Here is a 21,244-nt window from a genome sequence, read left to right as displayed (position 1 = left end):
AAGATGACTGTAGTCAGAGGGGGCAACGGTCCCTTCTAAAAGGCCACGCATTCCTTCATGCTTTCCTTCATGCCTTGTCACTGCTTCGCTTGTGTAAGATGTGGTACTTGGGAGCATAATCAGAAACACAAGCTGATTAAATTGTAGAACTTCATTGTAACTAATGATTTATAACTAAAAGCTTTCTATTTTCTCTAGCATATTAATACATGTATCTAAATAATAATGATAGCATAATAATGGCAATAATTACCAAGCCTTTACTAGGCACCTGAAACAGCAAAAAGCTCCCTTCAGCCACACGTGGATCTGAGCCACAGCTCCAGGCATCTGTTCTTACTATGACCTGAAACAAATTAACACATTTTCTGAACCTCTCTGTATTTATGTGGGAAGTGGGGATGACCCAACGTAAATCATATGGCTTTTGTGAGGATTAAATGAGATTATGTGTATAAAGCACCAGACATGGTTTCTGGCACACCAAGAAAGATCTCATTCATGAAAAGAGTATTTTTGAATTTGAAATTTGGATACTTGGAAAGCCATGTAAAAATGAGTAATAGAAGATATCCAAACAAGTGACTAATTTTCATCGATTGATGCTTTTCAAAATATAATATATTCACCTTCAAAGTAATTTTATTTCAATGGGTAGGTTTTTAGTCTCAGATCACGAGTACAAATTTCTATGCATCTTAAAAGAATATTATGAAGACAGATTTATTAAAGTTCTGGTATGATGCATATTGTTTCTTTAAATGCCCTATAAGTACAATAAATATGAAAATGCATTACTAATTTAACTGACAAATCTGCATTAAAAATTCCTGGAAACATATATAAAACAGCCGGTATCTATTAAGCAGATGAATTTGGCATTCACAACACTAGCCTCAAGCAATTTTTCACATGAGTATAACCAGACTATAAATCCCAATAACCAGTTAAGTATAAAATATTATATATTACTCATTTAAGGTAAAGGAAAGGGGAACTGTTAGTTGCCAAACAATAATTTGAAAGAACTGAAATTAAACAGCAGTCCATCTCTGACAAATTGTTCATATCCCCATAAAAAGAAAAGTAAGCAGTAAAAACTAGAAGATATAAATATGAAGAATAGAAGCCATTTATGTTCACCAATTACATGGTAATTTCATTTTTCATTCTTTTTTCTTTTTCTCAGAAGGTAAAGTATAAATTTACAGACATTGGTTCTTCTATACTGATTTATACTTCTCTCACACAAGCTTGGCTTACACCATATAAAACAATTCATTCATGTTAGTCAATTATGTCAAACAACTCTGTTCTATGAACCAAAAGTCAGCCAAGTTGTTTAACTGTCTTAACCAGTTCTTTACTCAAAAGCAATATATTTTGTGGACAGTCATTTCAAAAGTTAATCTTTATGGTTTTTTTTTAACTTTTTTTCAAAGGATTTCAATTTTACATTTACTCATATAGTAATAACAGTTCACTGAGCACCAACTATATACTTGATACCAAATACTGCGTACATGATCATGTTACATTCTAATAATGTATTTATGTATTTATGAGATAAGCATTATTATACCTATGTGAATTAGAAAATTCAGTCTCAGATGATGAGATCAGGTACCCAAACTCAGTAGTTAGTAAGGAGCCAGGACTTGAATTCAGGTACATTTCAGGAACACTGGTTTGCATGCTTTCCATAAATGATCTTAGAAATTTGCATAGGTTTCTGTTAATAGGGTTTTTAAAGACTATAAAATTAGAAAATCCATTAGATAATTTTCTCAAAGAGGTAATGTATTTTGGCAATAAAAGTAAAAATATAACAATTAAAATTTTAAAGTTTTTTTCATTTTCTCCAGCTACTAAGCAAAAATCCCTTTTACAGAACAATGTATATTTAGCCACTTAGCAATGCCATAGAAAGAAAAAAAGAAAAAAAAAATGTCGTGAACACTGGTAATTACTTACAATGAATGACATTTCATTGTTATAGGAAGTCTTTAATTTAAAAGTAGATCTAAAATATTTCTCAAAGATATCTGGGAATATATAATTAAGATCTTTAAAAGAAGAAAAACAAAATTAGTAAAAATATAGGATTGCTTTTTTTGTAATGGCAAGTATTAATTTCCTTCCTTATCTACAAAAATTTCACATTTTGAAATATACAGTTTTATGGTAAACTGAGGTTACAAGCTTTTGTAAAGTATTATTTCATTTGCTGAATTATTTTAACATCACTTGTACTTTAAAAAAATGGTTTGACAAGTAGAAGTTCTCAACGATTAATTGATTAATTCCAAGTTAATTATATTGCTTTTTTCCAAGTATATTTTACCTTAACTGAAGATGAATAGGAAGACTAGAAATAAGAATATTTAGGATCATTAAAATTTTAAAATTAAAGTTTTGGGCAGTAAAGTTAAAGTACTATTTCAATAGCATTCTTATTTTGCATTAAAGAAATAAAATAACTCACTTGAAAACTGAATTGCAAATCCAGATTTGCTGATATAAAAATCTGTGTCAAACTGGATGGTTACTATGTTGAGAGTGCTATGGATTCCTTCAGGAATAAGAGATCCACTAATTTCCTTTAGGAGCATCTCATTTTCTGGTGGACCATCCCAAACTCGGAGTATATCATGTGATGCTTCCGTATCAAAAGCAAGAAACTGTAGGCTGTGGGAGAACCACATATCTCTGTTTGATTATTTTAAACATGGATTCAGTTTTAAATAAAGAATATAACAAATATGCATCTTTGATTTTATTAGATATTTCCTTTATTCTATCAGATAAAAATGAATTATATAAACAGCATATCTAACCTTAATATATATTTCTCGAACAGTATAATTTATTTTTCTAGGATAGGATTAGAAGTACTATTATATCACCTTTGCAAATTACAGAAACTTCAGACATACATTCTTTTCTGTGTTCCTGAATTTTAACTGTAGCCACAGTAGCTGATACTTAGGGAGCATGGAGTTCATGGCAGGCACTGGCTGAGGATCTAGTACATGCCAGGCACTGTGCAAAATGCATTACATATATTTTCTTTGTTTAATTGTTATAATGACCCAATGAAGCAGGAAGGTATTTTATCTCAGTTCTATAAATGTGGCAAACGGAGTTGAGACAGATTAAATAAAACTGCTCATAGGGTGGCAAAGTCATGAATTGAACTCAAATGTTCTGACTCCATAGCATATATTTTTACCAATGTTTCAAGTTTGTTTGTTTTATCAGAACCAAAATGAAGTTTATTCCAGGAAAGTAAGAATTAGTTCATATTAAAAAATCAATCAATATATTTCATCACAATGATAGGTATAAGGAAAAAAAATTACGTGAACATCTCAAGATATACAGAAAAAGCATTTTCTAAAAAATTCAACATTACAATCACACCCAGTAATCTAAGAGTAAAAGGGAAGTTCCTTAATGTGAAATGAACATTTTCTACCCAAACCTATCCCCCCAAATACACAAAAACCAAAAATTTGCTTCATGTTAAGTCTGCTTTGTATCTAATCTAGACAAAATTAGTGTTTGATATTTTTTGTGGCCAGTGCCAAAAATTAGAAATCCAATTATAGCAACATGCTCAATTCTCTCTCTACATATATCGCATTCATGTTTGATATGAGAATAGTCATAGCTTTAAATTAGTGTTGCAATTTAATATCAAATATTGTTCTTTAATTTAAAAAAATTCCAGAATCCTGTTGAATTTAGTATTGTCAAGTTTACTAATTCTAATATTTAAATAATACAATGTGTGATCTATACTAAAGAAAAACAGGCTGAAAACTGATCTTATGTAGTCTATTTTGAGTTCTGCAAATTCCCTTGCAAAAGTAATACACCGGTTCACACTGAATAATTCACGGAGTGTACCTTTCAGCATGTTATATGAAGTATGATACTTGTTTTCTATAACCACCTTCACCACCCAGAAGCCTGTCTGAAATTTCATTCATATGAAACATTGTTTTGAGAGTGATAACACACCAACTAGCTCAGATTTGTTCTGAGAGGAGGATTTATTTGTTCATTTATTAATCTGTTCCCAGCCATAACCATAAGAGTTAAACTAGGATTTAGAGAACGTGATAGCCTTGGAAACCTCACTGCTGTTGTTTTAGGAGGTGATGGTTCTCCCCTCATCGAAGGGTTGATAATGTGAAGAATTGTGAGCCACCTAACTAAACTCAGCAGGAAAGAGAAATCAAATATGGTTAAAGGAGCAGAGAGCTGATGCTCCAGAGATATGCCTACAGCCAGGGAAGATGGAATATTACTGAATTCCCTTCCTTGTTTAATTCTCCCAAATGTTCATGAGGCTGAACTTACAATAGTGACATGCACAACTTTATATCCTTAGCAAAATGGTGGACTTAGCATCTTGAATCACCAAGAATTGAAAGATTAAAGTCTCAAAGAAGCATAAAAATATTCTTAATCTCTGTGGTCTATTATAACTACGAAAAGCTTCCCTCTAGGGATTATATGAGCTACCATTGTGACCCATAAATCAATAAATCATGCTTCTGAATACTTTTCATACTTTAAACAGATGAAAACCACATCTTTCTTTGCCAAGGCTAAAAATACTGAAAAACCTCGATGTTTGATACTGTATAGTGAGGCTGTTCAGGAATTTCAGATTCCCCAGTAATTTTGAGAAAATGAAATCCATTTACCTGACAATATTTCCTGGATCTACCTCAATCATCCACATGCAACGCAGATTATTGTCATATGGAAAGGGATAACCAGGAGATAAGATTCTTCCTGATGATTCTCCTTTAAAACGACCTCCACATTCAGCTATAAAAAAATAGCAAACATTAAGTCATAATTGAATGCCAATCTTTGTAAAAACAATCGACAAATTTCTCAAAAATATGTATTTTTTCACCTTGAGGAAAATAAGAATTGATTATCCCTCCTCTTAAAACAATACATCTGTATATACTTTCTCAGATTAATGTTTTGATTGAAGCAAAAATATACTATACGATAAAACAAAGTCTCAAGTTAGATCACATAAGTGATAGTAAAATTAACCTAATTAGGGAATAAAAACAGGACACATTCAAGAACTCTGATTCTAGGCATTCAAAGATTTTAAGATGTGTGGTTAAGTAATGATAATTTAAAAAGGGGAAACAGATGGCAAGTTGCTCACTGCACCTTGGTTGCGGTCTGAATAATTCATCATCTTGCTACCCCACCTCTGAGAAAAACTAATCTTTACTGCAGTCCCTCAGGCCTTCTAAATTTCATTGTCCTTTTATTCCCCTTTAAATCACTCTAAACTCTTTCCCTTTTAACCTCCCAAAAGTCAAAGTGGCATTTTTATTAGATTTCTCACTTCAGTAAAATCTAGTTTAGTTTTGATGTAATGGGTCCCTAAATTTTATAAAACTCATCAAATTAAAAATGTTAAGTATTGTCATACAATATATATAGTTTTTAATCTTTTGGAGGATTTCCTCTCCATTCTGATGCTATTTAATTCACTGAGACATCTGTAGAGGTTTTACTTCAGTAAACAGATAATCTAGAAGGAGCTGTCTGTACTGGACATGAGAGAAACTAAGTGCTGCTGTTAGTATATCGTGCTACATCTCTAACCCTTGAAACAAGCATAACACTAACACATAATACATTTGAAAATTCTCCAGATTATTTCCTACCAAAACAAACAAACAAACAAAAAAAACCCAAATCTCAAAACCAAAACATTTTACTTTGTGCTTAAATATTTGAAGGTACTTCTATATTTGTTTTTCTTGTTCTCTGCACTATTTCCATCTTACTCACATTCAGTGGCTGAATTAAGCTTCTTGGGTTTTTTGTTTTTGTTGTTGTTTTGTTTTTATTATTGGAGCAAAGCCTGTCAATGACAAACTTTTAGCATTTCGAAGAGACCTAATAGCAACTGAATGAAATGGTTCAAATGAGTAGGCTGTATTCATATAGGTAAAATTATTTCAAAGATTTTTACATATTGTATTTCACCACATTGTGATGATTAGTCTTATGTGTCAACTTGGCTAGGCTGTAGTACCCAGTTATTTAATCAAACACTAATGTAGATATTGACGTGAAAGTATTTTATAGATGTGGTTAACATCTGTGACCAACTGAGTTTAAGTAAAAGAAGTTATCCTTTAATAATATGGGTAGCTCTCATCTAGTCATTTAGAAGGCTGCAAGAGCAAAAACTGAGTTTTCTAAGAAAAAATGAAATTCTTCGAAACTGCAGCATTGACGTCTGCCTGAGTTTCTAGCCTTTTGACTTTCCCTATGGATTTTGAACTTGTCAGCTCCCACAACTGCATTAGTCAATTCCTTAAAATAAATAAATCTCTTAGATAGATAGATAGATGGACCTAGATTTAGATATTCTACTGATTCTATTTCACTGGAGAATGCTAATATACTCATTTAGAGAGGACAAGCAACTTTATTTGTACTGCAACATTAATTTAATTTACAATAACAAGGGGCACCTGGGTGGCTCAGTCATTAAGCGTCTGCCTTCGGCTCAGGTCATGATCCCAGGGTCGTGGGATCGAGCCCCGCATTGGGCTCCCTGCTCCGTGGGAAGCCTGCTTCTCCCTCTCCCACTCCCCCTGCTTGTGTTCCCTCTCTTGCTGTGTTTCTCTTTGTCAAATAAATAAATAAAATCTTTAAAAAAATTACAAGTTTGTTATTTTTAACATAAATAAGAAGATACCAGTATTTAAGATGTCGCCATCACTCATTTAGATTTTTCTCGTTTTTTAACAAAAATTTTGTGGACAACCTTGCACTATGTAACTATTTTAATTCATTTTACATCATTTCTTTATAATTCATCACTATTATGGCATACATATACTATGAGAACAGATTTGATATTCATTCCTCCAGACTAACTTTTAATCAGTTAAAGGTCAAACTGATGTTTTGTATACTGTATTGTATCTTGAATTTAAACATAGTTCTTTTTTCTCCATATTTCTTTTCTACAAATTTTACCTGGCATTTTGACTTCAAATGAGCCAGTGAGATACGCCATAGCACTAGAGTTCATATCCTAACAGAAGACTTAATGTTTGCAGCATAAAAATGAAATAGTATTTAAAGCAGGTATATAGGTTAAAGCCTTCTGGCTATGGTGTTTCAAAAAATTATTTGTTTGATCCATGTATAAGCTTCAGAACCATAATTACCTAGAAATAATCCGTGTAACAGAAAAAGTTTCTTATTTGAGAGGCAAATATATAGCCATGATAGATGTTTAAGTTTAGTGAGCACAGAAAATTATGCTCCTAGGCCAGGTGGTAAAGCTATTAATCGTTGCCAGTAGAGAACAGCATCTAAAATAGAATTTCATCTTCTGTTATCATGGAAATCATCAGCATGACACACCATCCATCCAACTGTTTTCAGCTGTTATTCCTGATCAACCATCATTAAAAAGAAAAAAAAAAAGTTTACCCTTCTCATGAAATCCCGAGCAGTATCAAGTCACTAAGGTTTTATTTGATTTTATTTTTTTAAATTTTTTGGTAGGGAGGAGCAGAGGGAGAGGGAGAGAGAAACTCTAAGCAGAATCCGCGTTGAGCATGGAGCCCAACCTGGGGCTGGATCTCAGGACCCTGAGACCACGACCTGAGCCAAAACCAAGAGCTGAACGCTTAACTGACCGTGACACACAGGCATCCCTCAAGTCACTAAGTTTTGACTTGGGAGATTTGTAAATATGAAGCACATTGATTGTTACGAACAGAATTAAAATCTTCTGATCAAAAACCAAATATCCTTTTGTTTACATAAAATCTTTTAAAAAGAAGAATGTCTTTAGCTTGGTTCAACATATACAGAAAATATATATGTTTTAATATATTTGTTTTGTGATCTTAGTTTTAAGGACAGCATGGAAAATTGGTATTTACAAGTTTATAGTATTGTGCAATTGCAATCCTTAATGCTTTTCTGAATATATTTCATATTTACAGCAAAGAATACAACCTCAGAGAGAATTAATCAGTGCTTTATTTTTCTCATAACTAATGCCAGTGGGCTCACTGTTGGTCATATTCCAGAATCCCAAGCTTTGTTAATTTAGGTTGATTATTATTTTAGATAGTACCTTCGTAATCTATCCAAAATCGGATGCCATCTGAAAAGAAAGGCCTATAATTGCATTTTGGTTAGATAAAAACATGTTTGCTTCCTACGTGAATCAATGTTTCAATAAACCAACAGAAGTCTTGTGACATCAAAAACACTGTGTAATTAGATGCAAGGCCTTTAATGACTGGAATTTCACTTTTTTCTACTTGCAGTCTCATAGGTTTTGTGGAGATTCATATGTTAGTCATATCAACTGACAAAGAAATTTGAAAGGTTTAAGTTTCCAAACTCATCAATTTATATACATTAAATATGCACAGTATTTAGATATTAGTTATACCTTAATAAAGCGGTTACCTTTTTTTTTTTTTAAGTTTAGGTCAATTTTATTTATATGGGACTGATGCAGAATGGATTTGTGCCTCCACAAATATGATCAAGAAATAAGAATGGCTAAAGAGTAGCTGTATGTTTGTTCCCTATTAAGGAGTCAATGTTTTTTGTTAAAATGTTTCCTTTTGTTGGCCTAGCATTCAAGCCAGACATCTATTTGATCTTTGGAGCAGAAAGAAAACAAAACCAAAAACCAAAAAACAAACAAACAAACAAAAACCTAAACAAACAAACTCCCAAACTGGCATCTTTATCAACACTTTTCTATCCACCCTCCTACCCACACATACCCATTCATTAATTGATCTATAATTTGGCAGTACTCCAGCTGTACAATGAGATCATGATCCATTCTCTAGCTTCTTGTAGGCACTATATCTGGTATCACTTGCTTCTTCTTATTGAAATTGGCTAATTATGTTATGCTACACACACATCAGAAAAGCTTATTACTTCCTTAGATTTTTGAAAAAGTATATATAAAAAGAAAGCCTTTAGAGTTATTAAGAAGAGTTCATTGTTTTTTAATCTACCTTGACACCAGGACAGGTGATAATTTTGTTTATTAAAACAAATCTAATCGATGTGATTCAGTAAATGTGTATGATAAGAGTCTTAACATACTTTTGTAGTGAGTTAAGTCTTGTATCAAGAGACGAGAATTGAAATGACTCCATACGACTTCATCCCCGTTGTACAAAAAATGTACTTACTGATGAGCTTATGAAAAAGACCCTTTCACTTTCCATTCATTTCCTCTGACAAAGGTGAGCTATGAGTTCGTGCACTTCATGACTTAAGGTATGAGTTGTGGGTGGACAGATAAGATCATTTGAAAAGGTACAGCACATATGGATAACACTTCTACAGAAATAATTATGAAGATATAAAAGAGGATCCTACCAATACAGGAAGGCAGAGGATAGTCCCACGCCCTTCTCTCTCCTGTCATGCACTTGAGAAGACTACTGCCGTGGAGAGTGTAGCCTGGATTGCATCCATATATAATAGTGCTACCGGCAAAGTGGCCTTGGTCACTGATCTTGTATCCAAATTGTGGAATGCCAGGATCCTCACAATGTGAAAGTTCAAAACCTGTGATAAGAATACAAAATTATTAAAAGCAACATTTAACAGGAAGATTTAAAATTGTACAGTCTTCTATTGTTTTTAACATAATTACTACTTTTTCCTAACTGTATTACTCTAACAATATTTAATTCTGATAGTATTCAGTAGCCATAAAGAGTTTTTTTTTCCTTGAAAATTAGAATTTGCTGTAATTTTATTGTGTGATTGTAATTTTGAACTTTAGCAACGATACCCCATGGTCTAGATAACTGTATCATGGCTTGTTATAGCACTAAGTTTCTTGCTTACCTCAAGTGAATTATGGCTCGCAATAAATTCTGACCAATGTGTCTACTAGGATTATATCATCAAAATTTTAAAATTCAGACAAAACATGTGAAATCATAACTGTCCAATTTACAGGTATGTCCCTTGCAAATATAACTGTAGATCACTTTACTTTGATAACATTGGAAGAAAATCATAGTCTCATATTAAAAATACAATTTTTCAAGAGGTAATATAGTAATAGTATTCAGCTTAAAGAACTATGAATTTCTATATTCTACCCTCTCCAAAATACATAGCTTTCAAAAATTCTCACAGGAAAACAAAAACAAAAATGTATCAAAGCTACATGTTATCATTCTCTGGTGCAAAGAAACTATTTTTGTGTTCAGCAGTTGGGCTTTCTGAATGAATTTTGCTGGAAACTTGGTTTCCTGAGGTAAGAGTAACCCTGAAGAAGTTAATTTACAACTAACTATACCAGAAGTGAGAAAATGCCGGAGAGCTTTACCTGACTCTAGAGGAGGTTTCTACTTTGAGGGATAATGTTTATACTTTGAGGGAGAATGAAGCCCAGGGTCTTACAGACATCTCTAGGTTATAATAACAGGAGACATAGTAGGCTAACCTGACTCTTAGAGATATGTATTTACATTCCAGAGGTTAAAATGAGAGCTCAGAATCCTTTCCATCCCATCTCCAAGCAGCAAGTGTCTTTCTCCCTCCTTTTGGGAGAGGAGGGGAAGTCAGCTGCCTTAAACAGAGCAAGTCCATTTTTCTTCATCCCTTGTCCCTGGCCACTCGTGTCGATTTTGCCATCTGATTTCCATCATGTTACTACAGGGGTAAGGACTGGGTCAAGAGTGGGGGCCACCCTATTATTATTATTATATTATTTAAATTATAAGTGTTCATCTGTCTAGATCCAGAAGGCCTTGTGTGCATATGCAGAATAAAGTCAACAAGAACAAATATTAAAAACCTAACAATCATGGCACAATTCACTATTAAGATTCTGAAAGAACTAGAAAAGGATACTTCATGATTTAAACCAAGCATGATTGTAGTAATCAAAATCTAGGCTCCTCAGCTATGGAGTTCTCATCTTTTTTTTTTTTTTTTTTTAAGATTTTATTTATTTATTTGAGAGAGAGAGAGCATGTAAGCGAGAAGAGGGTCAGAGGGAGAGAGAGAAGCAGATTCCCGGCTGAGCAGGGAGCCACATGGGGCTCACTCCCAGGACCCTGGGATCATGACTTGAGCTGAAGGCAGACACTTAACCTACTGAGCCACTCAGGTGCCCCTGGAGTTCTTGTCTTTAGTGTCTTACAGAGTGTATAAATGTAAGATAAATAATAGAATGAATGTGCCAAAGATAATTTGGTGCGATTTGCACCAGTTACAGCTTCTGAGACTAGAGGACTATAAAGAATATTCTAGAGAGCTCCACGAGTTTGGAAAATCTGTGATTTCAAGTCAAATAATGTCGGAGAAAAAGAGAACTTTTATGTGTGCAAATCATATTATAAACAAAAAGATTTGCATCTCTTTTATAGGCATAGATCTGTGACCAAATTAATCTAGATTTGAACTAGAAAACAAAAAAGCACGTATTAGCTCAAGTATGTCAAATCACGAATTTGCATGGCTGACTTCCTAGAACGTCAAAACAGATATTAAATCACTAAAACTTGCATATCTCCAAGTACTGAATATATATGATAATTTCAGTATATTGAGGGATACATCACCTCTCAGAGAACATAAGAAACCCTTCCTACTTTCTTCTTTCGGGCCTTAGCCATTTTTTTTTTCCTGCTCACTCAAAGAATTCCTTTGCACATTTTAATTATTTTACAACCATTTGCTTCTTTTCTTTGTTTTTCTAGAGTGGAATTATTTCATCCCCCTGCCCCCTTTTGCCACAATGCCTTCCCAGCACAAATCTTGGCACATAGAAGGTGTTTAAAGATTTTTGTGAATGAATGTGGATTTTTAGAGGCAATTATCTTGAGGAGACAACTGAAAAAGGAACTAAAATAATGCTGATGAGAAACCGAAGTTTATGAAACAATTAAAAAAAATCTTCAGGAATTTCCTGTACAGATCAATTTGTGGCAGTTTCATTGGGGTGAAAATGTGTTAAAATAAGGTAAATGTAAACAGCTTCAGAAACGGAACCAAACAAGAAGTTAGAAGTCGTTAACTCAAATTGTGACAAATATGAGATATAAAGGATACATGGTCAAGCAAATCAATCTTTCAAATACAGAAGCAGAAATGGCAGAAGTAGTAACTTTAAATTTTCAGGACACATTACTTTGCATGGATCTGCATACTTAATACTACATTTAAAATGTCCTTACTTAAAAATTACAAGTTTGTATGCCTTCCACCAGACATAATATTCAGTTTATCATTCAAAACCCTGCCACTTCTCAGTTTTATCATATACCATTTATCAAAATAAAAATGGAAATCAAGCTCCTTTTTCAAGGTTTATTACCAAATTCATCCTTCCTTAATTTGAATGTTCTGTAAATGTGGTTGGCAATTGCTGGTGATGAGGTAAAATGGAGATATTCTTTGTAAATTAATATAATTTATAATACTTTGCATTGTAGATAAAAATGCACATGGACAATAGTATATAAGCTACAAAGCACAACATAATTTAGTCCAATTTGGTAGAATTATTGTTGCTTATTCATAAATATTCAGACCTGTCTTATCTTTATGGAAACATTCAGCTGCCAGTCTTTTCATTGAAAAGCTCAAATACTTGAAACTGACAAATAAAGATGTGTATGAAAAATCCCATACACTGTAAATATTCACCATTCCTCCTGAAATTTGATACTCTGATGAAATGAAAATTTCTAGAGCACAAAATGAACTGAAAATCCCCATTACCTAAATCCTTTTGACCTAATGAATGACTTTTAAACTGAGATTTAATTCCTTTCCTGCCACCATTAGCATAAGGATTTCTAATTTATTTTTAAGTCATTATTTGAAACCCACAAAAGAATACCAAGAATAACATAACAACTTCATCATTTGGCTCTATCAGATTCTAGTATCATAGTGGCTTCAGATTAATATTAATATTATTTCAGATTAGTTTTCAGATTAATATTCATATTAATTGATTCATATTCACATATTATTATTAAGAAATAAATATTATAAGACAAGTTAAAGCTCCTTTTTGTTCTCCTCTCAGTTCTTTTCTGATTATTCCCTACCAAGAGCTAGCAAATATTCTGAATTAGTAAATTATTCTCACACCTATTTTATATTTTTATCACATATCTATATATATATGAACAACGTAGTATGTTTTGCACTTATACATTTTTTTTTTTAGATTTTATTTATTTATTTGAGAGAGAGAGAATGAGAGAGAACACATGAGAGGGGGGAGGGTCAGAGGGAGAAGCAGACTCCCTGCTAAGCAGGGAGCCCGATGCGGGACTCGATCCCGGGACTCCAGGATCATGACCTGAGCTGAAGGCAGTCGCTTAACCAACTGAGCCACCCAGGTGCCCGCACTTATACATTTTTAAAAATTTTATTTAACAGAGAGAGAGAGAAAGAGAGAGAGCGCATGTGAGCATGAGTAGGGGGAGGGATAGAGGGATAGTGACAATCAGACTCCCCGCTGAGCAGGGAGCCTGGACCTGGGGCTGCATCCCAGGACCCTGAGATCATAACCTGAGCCAAAGTCAGACACTTAAAACTGAGCCACCCAGGCATCCTGTAAGTATTTATACATTTTATAAATTATAAAATTATTTTTAAATTTCTTCTGAGGCTTTATTTATTGCCCAGCATTATATTTTAACCTTTATACACACACACACACACACACAGACATATCACACATACGCATTTTATTCATTTTAACTACTCTGTGGTATTCCATTAGTAACATACTCCAAAATTGATTTATTTATTTTCCAACTGATGAGCATTTACATTATTTTCAATTATTCCCTGCTACAAAAAGGCTATATTTTTTTGTCTCCTTTTGCACATTACTAACCCATGTAGGGATCCAGAGTTCATTTTGTCCTAAGATTCCATCAAAATCTGCTAATCTGCTTTTTAACTTCTGCCTTGGCCTGCTGAAAGTTAGCTGAATTCCTACCTCAACATAATTCTGTGCAGTTTGTTTATGAGCAATAGCTATGTATTCACATGGGGTAATGTCACATGGTCAGCAGAACAGTAATACAATAAGGCAGATGGCTTATAATATAAATATTTGAAAACTCAAGCTTTGAATGTAAGTCAGCATTTCTGATGGAACTTAAACCAAGAAGACCTTTATGTGCTTTATTTTTTTGAAATTCAGTTAAAATGTAAATATGTACTTAATATTGTAAAAGTTACATTTTAAGAGTATTTAATGGTGAATGTAGATATGTTAGATGTATAGACCAAAACTAAGAACTTTCAAGTTGTTAAATAGAAAGGAAATAGGTTGTTAATAAGGGAACTGAGAAAGCATGTTGGCTAAATACAGTAAAGAATCACATCCTTTCTGAAACTAAAAGCATCGAATTTTAAATAATAATGCAAGGAAACAAAGATTAGATTATCCTATCATTTTTTTAAGTGCTTTTTTTTTTTAAGATTTTATTTATATGAGAGAGAAAGAACACATGAGAGGGGATAGGGTCATAAGGTGAAGCAGACTCCCTGCCAAGCAGGGAGCCCGATGCGGGACTCGATCCCGGGACTCCAGGATCGTGACCTGAGCCGAAGGCAGTCACTTAACCAACTGAGCCACCCAGGCGCCCCTATCCTATCATTTTAATCTCTATTTAATTCTTTGATGGATTTGGTTCATAATATTTAGTAGAATAATCTATAAGAATTGTATTTAATGTTTGATTACTAAATTCTACTTAGGCCATGAATCTTGCAAGAAATCGCCTCATTTTAGAATTCTTTATATTTAAATGAAGACGTATACAAAGTAGAATGTCAATTTTGCCACTCTAAAATTTGCAAGCGTGGAAAAAATATGAATAAAATTCACAAGCAGGAAATTGTCCACAGTCATGCACAACAGCTGTGATCATCCTCTTTGATTCAGACATAATAAAGAATATAATAGGAATAAAGAGAAGAAAGTATTAAATGACTACACATTCCTTTTTTCTCACTAGTCAAACTAATAAAAAAAAGGCACAACTTATTCCTCACTAGTCAAACTCTGTGAAACATACCAAACTTTGAAATCACAAACTTTATAAGAATGGTTTAAGAAGACAATCCTTATGGGCGCCTGGGTGGCTCAGTTGGTTAGGCGACTGCCTTCGGCTCAGGTCGTGATCCTGGAGTCCCGGGATCGAGTCCCACGTCGGGCTCCCTGCTTAGCAGGGAGTGTGCTTCTGCCTCTGACCCTCCCCCCTCTCATGTGCTCTCTCTCTCTCATTCTCTCTCTCTCTCAAATAAATAAATGAAATCTTAAAAAAAAAAAAAGAAGACAATCCTTACAATTTTCAGTATATAGAAGTAAAACATTTCAACAAGCAAAAGTTTGTGGAAATGATTGATATGCATTTCGAACTGGAGGAATAAGAGATATGGTAAATAATTTTTTTTTTTAATTTCTGATGGTCTAAATCCTATGTATAAAGTTCTGAGTAGAAAACATTACTCACAGACTTTCCTATATTTTAATCTGTTGGGCATGAACATGTGAGTGATATTTTTAAATAGGCTAGTTTGTGTCTTGCACATCATACACTTGTACATCATTCTGGGATGGTGAGATTCAGCTTTGTCTGAACATTAATTTTTAACTATCAGCCATTTTGTATTTGGCCAAACTGTAGAGTTGGTGTATTCTAGATACATCTAGGAATGGAATTTTACTAGATATTGCCAAATTACTCTCCTAGGTGACTTTACCAACTTGCATTCCCCAAAGTTAAAAGAGTTTCATGTTCTTCAAATTGCCATCAGCATTTAGTATTGTAGAGCATTTTAATTTTTACTAACTTCATGAATATGTAATAACATATTATTTTAGGTTTTTTTTTTCAATTTCTATTAAGCATTTTTTGTTTGCTTACTGCCTACCTGAGGCTACTTTCGTGTGAAATTTTCTTTTCATTTTCCTATTAATTTATAGGATTCCTTTCTATAGAGTTTATATTTTTCCGTTACATATATTGTAAATATTTCCTAAAAATGTCTCATCTTTCTACTTTGTTCATGGGGTGTTTTGTTATAGAGGCATTTAAAAAAATAAATGTTGACTGGGGTTTGGTCAGGAAAATAGAAGGCACTTAGACATTTTGAATTGCTAAGATTCCGTACAAGAAGTAGGTACATCTTTATTCCTCTTGTATTGAGGGAAAATACAAGAAATGCAGACAGTGAAGGTCAGAAGACCACTGCTGGCCTTCAGGACATCTTGGAGTTCAGGGAAGCTGCTGCCACATAAAACCACCTGTCAGCCTCACACTCCCACCTGCTACACCGATAGACAATAATAATGGCTTCTCCATCCGTTCCACCTCTCGGCTCTCACAGGACTGCATTTAACCAGCAGAATCTAAGTAGAGATCTTCGCTGGCCAGAGTATGGGAAATACAGTTGCCAGGTTTTTAGTCTCTACACTTCAGGGAAGTGCTTAGAAGGGCAGAGATGCTACTGATTATTGGCAGGTTTTTGCTTGTATATCTTGTTTTAGAAATCTTACTCCACCTTAAAGACACCGCTGTTCTAGGACACACTTTTTTCCCTAAATATTTTATTTTATTTATTTTTGTAAAGATTTATTTGAGAGAAAGAGATAGTGAGAGAGAGCACAAGTCGGGTCGGGAAGAGGGAGAGGGAGAAGCAGCCCTGAAGAGGGGCTTATCCCAGGACCAGGGATCCTGACCTTAGCCGAAGGTCAGATGCTTAACCGACTGAGCCACCCAGGTGCTCCTTATTCCTAAATATTTTAATGTTTTTATACTCCCATGTAAGTTTTCAATCCCCAAGAAATTAATTTTTATGTAAGGAGTATATTAGTAGGTCTTTATATATTTAGTTCAAACCTTACAAAGCTTTTGGGATGTCAAAGTTATAAAAATGACAGTGACTATTTTGTTATTTTATTATGAAGAACTATCTAATATTATCTATGTAAGTGACAGATAATCAAGAAATATTTCTTTAATACCTTATATTACATAATGCAGCATTAGTCAGTACTTCCTTTATTACCTGGTTAATTCCAAGTTTTAATGAGTAGAAGAAATGCCAAATGCATCTGTTAAGTGTTTATGGGACACAGAACAACATGGAGTAACTTTGTTGCTCCCTTGTAATTTATTTATTCTCTACTTGCATTTGCATTAAATAAACTATGTCCAAAGAATAAAGTTAGAGTCAATAAGTCATCTGATTATTTTTCATGATTAACACTGCCAACAACATACTAGTAATTAGAGAGTTTATATAAGGATAATTTATTATATATTTATAAGGTTAGTACACAAGAAAAGGCATCACAAATGAGCTAATGCCCATCATTAATTTGAATATAAAATTTGAAATGTGCATGTTCCATGTGGATTACTGAATCATTTCAAGCAACAAGACTGGGAGGCTAAAAGGGTCCAAATATAGCCGAACTTTTTCCCTTGGGATAATGAACATTTCTCCAATGGGCTTTTTAGCAAATTAAATGTGCAGAGGTGATAACAAGAGGCCCAGAGATAGTGTCTAATGTCTGGGCATCATGGCCATTTACTAGATCAACTTTTGAGAAGACAATGCTATAATCCATCAAAAAGGTGCGATTTAGCTCTGTAATGGATGATTGTTTAAAATACCCAATCACTTTCTACTGAATGAAAGTGGGAGAACTACAAATGAATAGAGCTAAAAGAATCTGCAACGAAGCATTACTTCAAGACATTAAGTTTAAAGACTACACAAACAACATAAAAGACAGTAGGTCTAAGGTATTCCCTGATTGTAAGTTTAGCCAATAAGAAAGCATTCCGATTCTCAGGTATAAAATGATGAAAGTGTCTTTGGAAATAATTGCATTTACTTTTTAAAATATTATTTGTTTTTACATTTACATCAACAATAAAAAAAATAATTAATCCATGGAATTTCAAATATAAAACATCCCAAACTTGGGTTGGAGATAATATAGTACGGTGATTAAGAGGCAGAGCCCTTCAGCTCAATTTCCGTATCTGTACTTGATAGCTTTGTGACCTTGGGCAAGCAGCATAACTCTTCTGTGCTTTGTTTTCCTCTTCTTCTAACTGGGGATAATAGTACCTTCCTCATAGGGTTATACCTTATACCTAGTAGAGAGTAGATAAATGCTAGCTGTTATTTTTAACTCTAATATTTAAAGATATGCTAGTGTTGAAAGGTCTCTCTGTACCTATTAGGTAAAACTCAACCCCTCACTATAGTCCACCTCACCCCTGCCTAGCTTCCACGTTTTCATTTTGTCCCATTCTCTTTGCTCATTCAGTTCTACCCACACAACTTAAGCTCAGGTCTCTCTTGAGCCTTTGCACTTAATGATCTATCTGCCTGGCACCCTCTGCCCACAGATCTGTCTGTGGTTGTCCTTTCTTACAATTCCAAAATCAACTCAAGTAATACCTCTTCTGAGATGGGGTCCCTGAACCAACTAGCTACAGTAGCCCCATCTCCTATATTATCTTTCCTATTGCTCAGTTAGCAGTCTCTTATCCTTTGTTCTTGTCTTTCTTTTCTGTCTTGTTCCACTAAAAATTAGCTCCATATGAGCAGGAACTTTGTATATTCACTGTTCTCTTTATCTCCAGGGCATAAAACATTCCAGAGGGGAAAGACAAACTATGATTCCATAATAAATATAATTCCAGTACAGGAATAAAAGGGAAGATAAGACATATGACCAAATAGAAATGACATTTCTACAACTTAGCCTTCAGTGAGAGAGATTCAGTGAAAGACACTGGATTTACAACTGCCTTCTTGAAATGTGCATTGAAGGGCTGAAGAAGTCTGGTGAGGTTATCCTATCAGGTTTTGCTGAGTTCTATTACAGAGTGATCCAGAACAGAGTGATACTTTAAGAAGGATACTATAATGATATCTTAATTTCTGATCTGTTCTTCCAACTTTAGAAGGAGATGGTAGTTTTCTCTCTCTTTACTCCCCCATTCTCTCTAGGAAATGCAGCTATGCCTTTAGGGGTCACAGGGAAATTCTTGACTAATTTGTATTAAAAAATATGCTTCATCTATATCTTTATTTGGGATGAGTTTCAGATTTCTCCAGGGCAAGAGCATATGATAGCCATTAATTTGAGAAGAATGGAAGAAGGGCCTGAATCTAAGAGGGAGTCCATTCTGAGAGGTTGAGTAGTGGGATTGATTCCCTAATGGTAGTCAAGGTCTCACCAAGTTTATCATGCCATTTTACACTCAACCAGTGTAGCTATCTAAGTTTCAGTTGTTCTAGTCAAACTTGATAGAGCTGACTGACAAACTTATCTGGGAGAAGGATAACCCCACAAAGGCTAAATAAGATTATTCTTGACAATTCTTAAATCTTTTTTTTTTTTAAGATTTTATTGATTTATTTGACAGAGAGAGACACAGCGAGAGAGGGAACACAAGCAGGGGGAGTGGGAGAGGGAGAAGGAGAAGCAGGCTTCCCGCCGAACAGGGAGCCCGATGCGGGGCTCGATCCCAGGACCCTGGGATCATGACCTGAGCCGAAGGCAGACGCTTAACGACTGAGCCACCCAGGCGCCCCTATTCTTGACAATTCTTAATGTTATGTTTTTGTTATGTTTATCTTAATGGATAATGATTGAAGAGATTTAATTTGCTTTAGAAAAATAAAGGAATGGGAGAGTTTGTCCCTTCAAGTGTGGTGTAGCATTTTCACAAGTATGTATATAATTTATTTTTTGATGAAGAAGAGTGAAAGAAGCTCACTGTCTTCTTAGTGTAGTAGAGCTAAAATTATTAATAATGGGTAAACCAAATGCTTTTCCTTTCTAAACACCCAAGAGCCTGGGCTTCCATAATACCATAATACCATTAATCGCAGAGGCATATATTTGATGCAACATCTATGGATTTATTATTTTTTTTTGGAATAACTGTTAGAGTTGTACATTGCAGTAGACACCATAAGTTGTATTCTCAATATCTCTTCTCTCCTTCCTCACAAACAACCTGATTTTGTTCCCAGCAGTAAAAGAATCGTATGAGGCAGTCTAACATGGTGGTCTAATACTAAGTCAATTATTTAGTCTGCCAAATAATTCATTTCCCCAGCTTGTCTTGCTGGAAAATCCAGGTATAACCACATGGCTCAGTTTTGAACATAGAGATAAGAGAATGTCTGACAGAAGAATTTCATTCCTGATAAAGGAGCATTTGTGGTTGCCACCACCTGTTCCCTCTTTCTCCCTGCCTTGAACATGCCTGGAGTTAAAGTAGCATCTTGTGACCATATCACAAGCATTAGGACAAAAAATGAACACTCTAGGGATGCCACAGAAGAGAGCTAGGGGCAGGACACTTGTTGCCTAGGTTGGACAGTTGAATCAAGAACCTACCTACCTGTTTCTCATCTTTTGTCTTATATGAGAAAAATAAATCCTGGTTATTTAAGTTATGGTTAGGTTTTCCATTACTTGAAACCAAAAGCAACATCTCAACTACTGTTTGCACTGGTCCATTTGCTACTCTTAATGATTATATAATGAATGGGCCAATAAGACAGTTGAAATAAAATGTGCCTTAAAAAGTTCTGTTCTAAAATATTTCCTCATTTTTTTCTCAGCCAAATGTGCTTCTCTCTACCTAAAACTGAAAATAACCAGGCAACCACACAAGGCAACAAAATGGACAACAGAAAGACAGAGAGTGACTATCATTGGATAAGATACCTGTCATTAGATAAGGTTGCTCATAAAAGGCCTGTTTGTGTTAACGCTAGAATTATGAGGAGCTAGGTAAATGGGATTAATCCGAATTGGATTATTTGCTGTATTTGCCTTGAATGTGCTTGACAGGATCTTTCTAGTAGTCTCTGTGCCTTTCTTTATCCTATTCTCTTTACCTGGTATACTCCCCACCATTTCTTTTTGCGACCCACCAACCCAACCTTTAATACCATCCCATTTATGAATTCTTACTTGATCTGCCCTAGAGCCAACTGTTCTCTCTTTTGTTTCTAATTCTCTTAATGGGAATCCTGGGAACTCCTCTACATCACAAAGGGTTCTCTCAGATGTTTCAGAGACTAAGTTTGGATAATTGTAAGGAGGGACACAACACAGAATGGCAGGGTAGAA

The 21,244-nt window shown here is 34.3% G+C and overlaps 1 protein-coding gene across 3 annotated transcripts in view; it reads right to left on the bottom strand.

The window, feature by feature from the left end:
* Window positions 1-21,244, bottom strand: part of CSMD3 (CUB and Sushi multiple domains 3) — a 1,202,189-nt gene that overhangs the window by 291,586 nt on the left and 889,359 nt on the right. For all 3 annotated transcript variants that reach the window (XM_045896021.3, XM_045896023.3, XM_045896024.3), the window contains 3 exons: window positions 9,445-9,636; window positions 4,719-4,845; window positions 2,486-2,688 (listed from right to left, as the gene is read on the bottom strand). In XM_045896021.3, coding sequence (XP_045751977.1) covers window positions 2,486-2,688; window positions 4,719-4,845; window positions 9,445-9,636 — 522 coding nt within the window. The remainder of the gene's footprint in view (window positions 1-2,485; window positions 2,689-4,718; window positions 4,846-9,444; window positions 9,637-21,244) is intronic.

Source organism: Mirounga angustirostris, unplaced genomic scaffold (genome assembly GCF_029215605.1).
Source record: "Mirounga angustirostris isolate CCGP_5_RB_7025 unplaced genomic scaffold, mMirAng1.0.hap1 SCAF_4, whole genome shotgun sequence".
NCBI lineage: Eukaryota > Metazoa > Chordata > Mammalia > Carnivora > Phocidae > Mirounga > Mirounga angustirostris.
The sequence above is the reverse complement of the archived record's forward strand: the minus strand, read 5'-3'. Positions and strand labels throughout refer to the sequence as shown.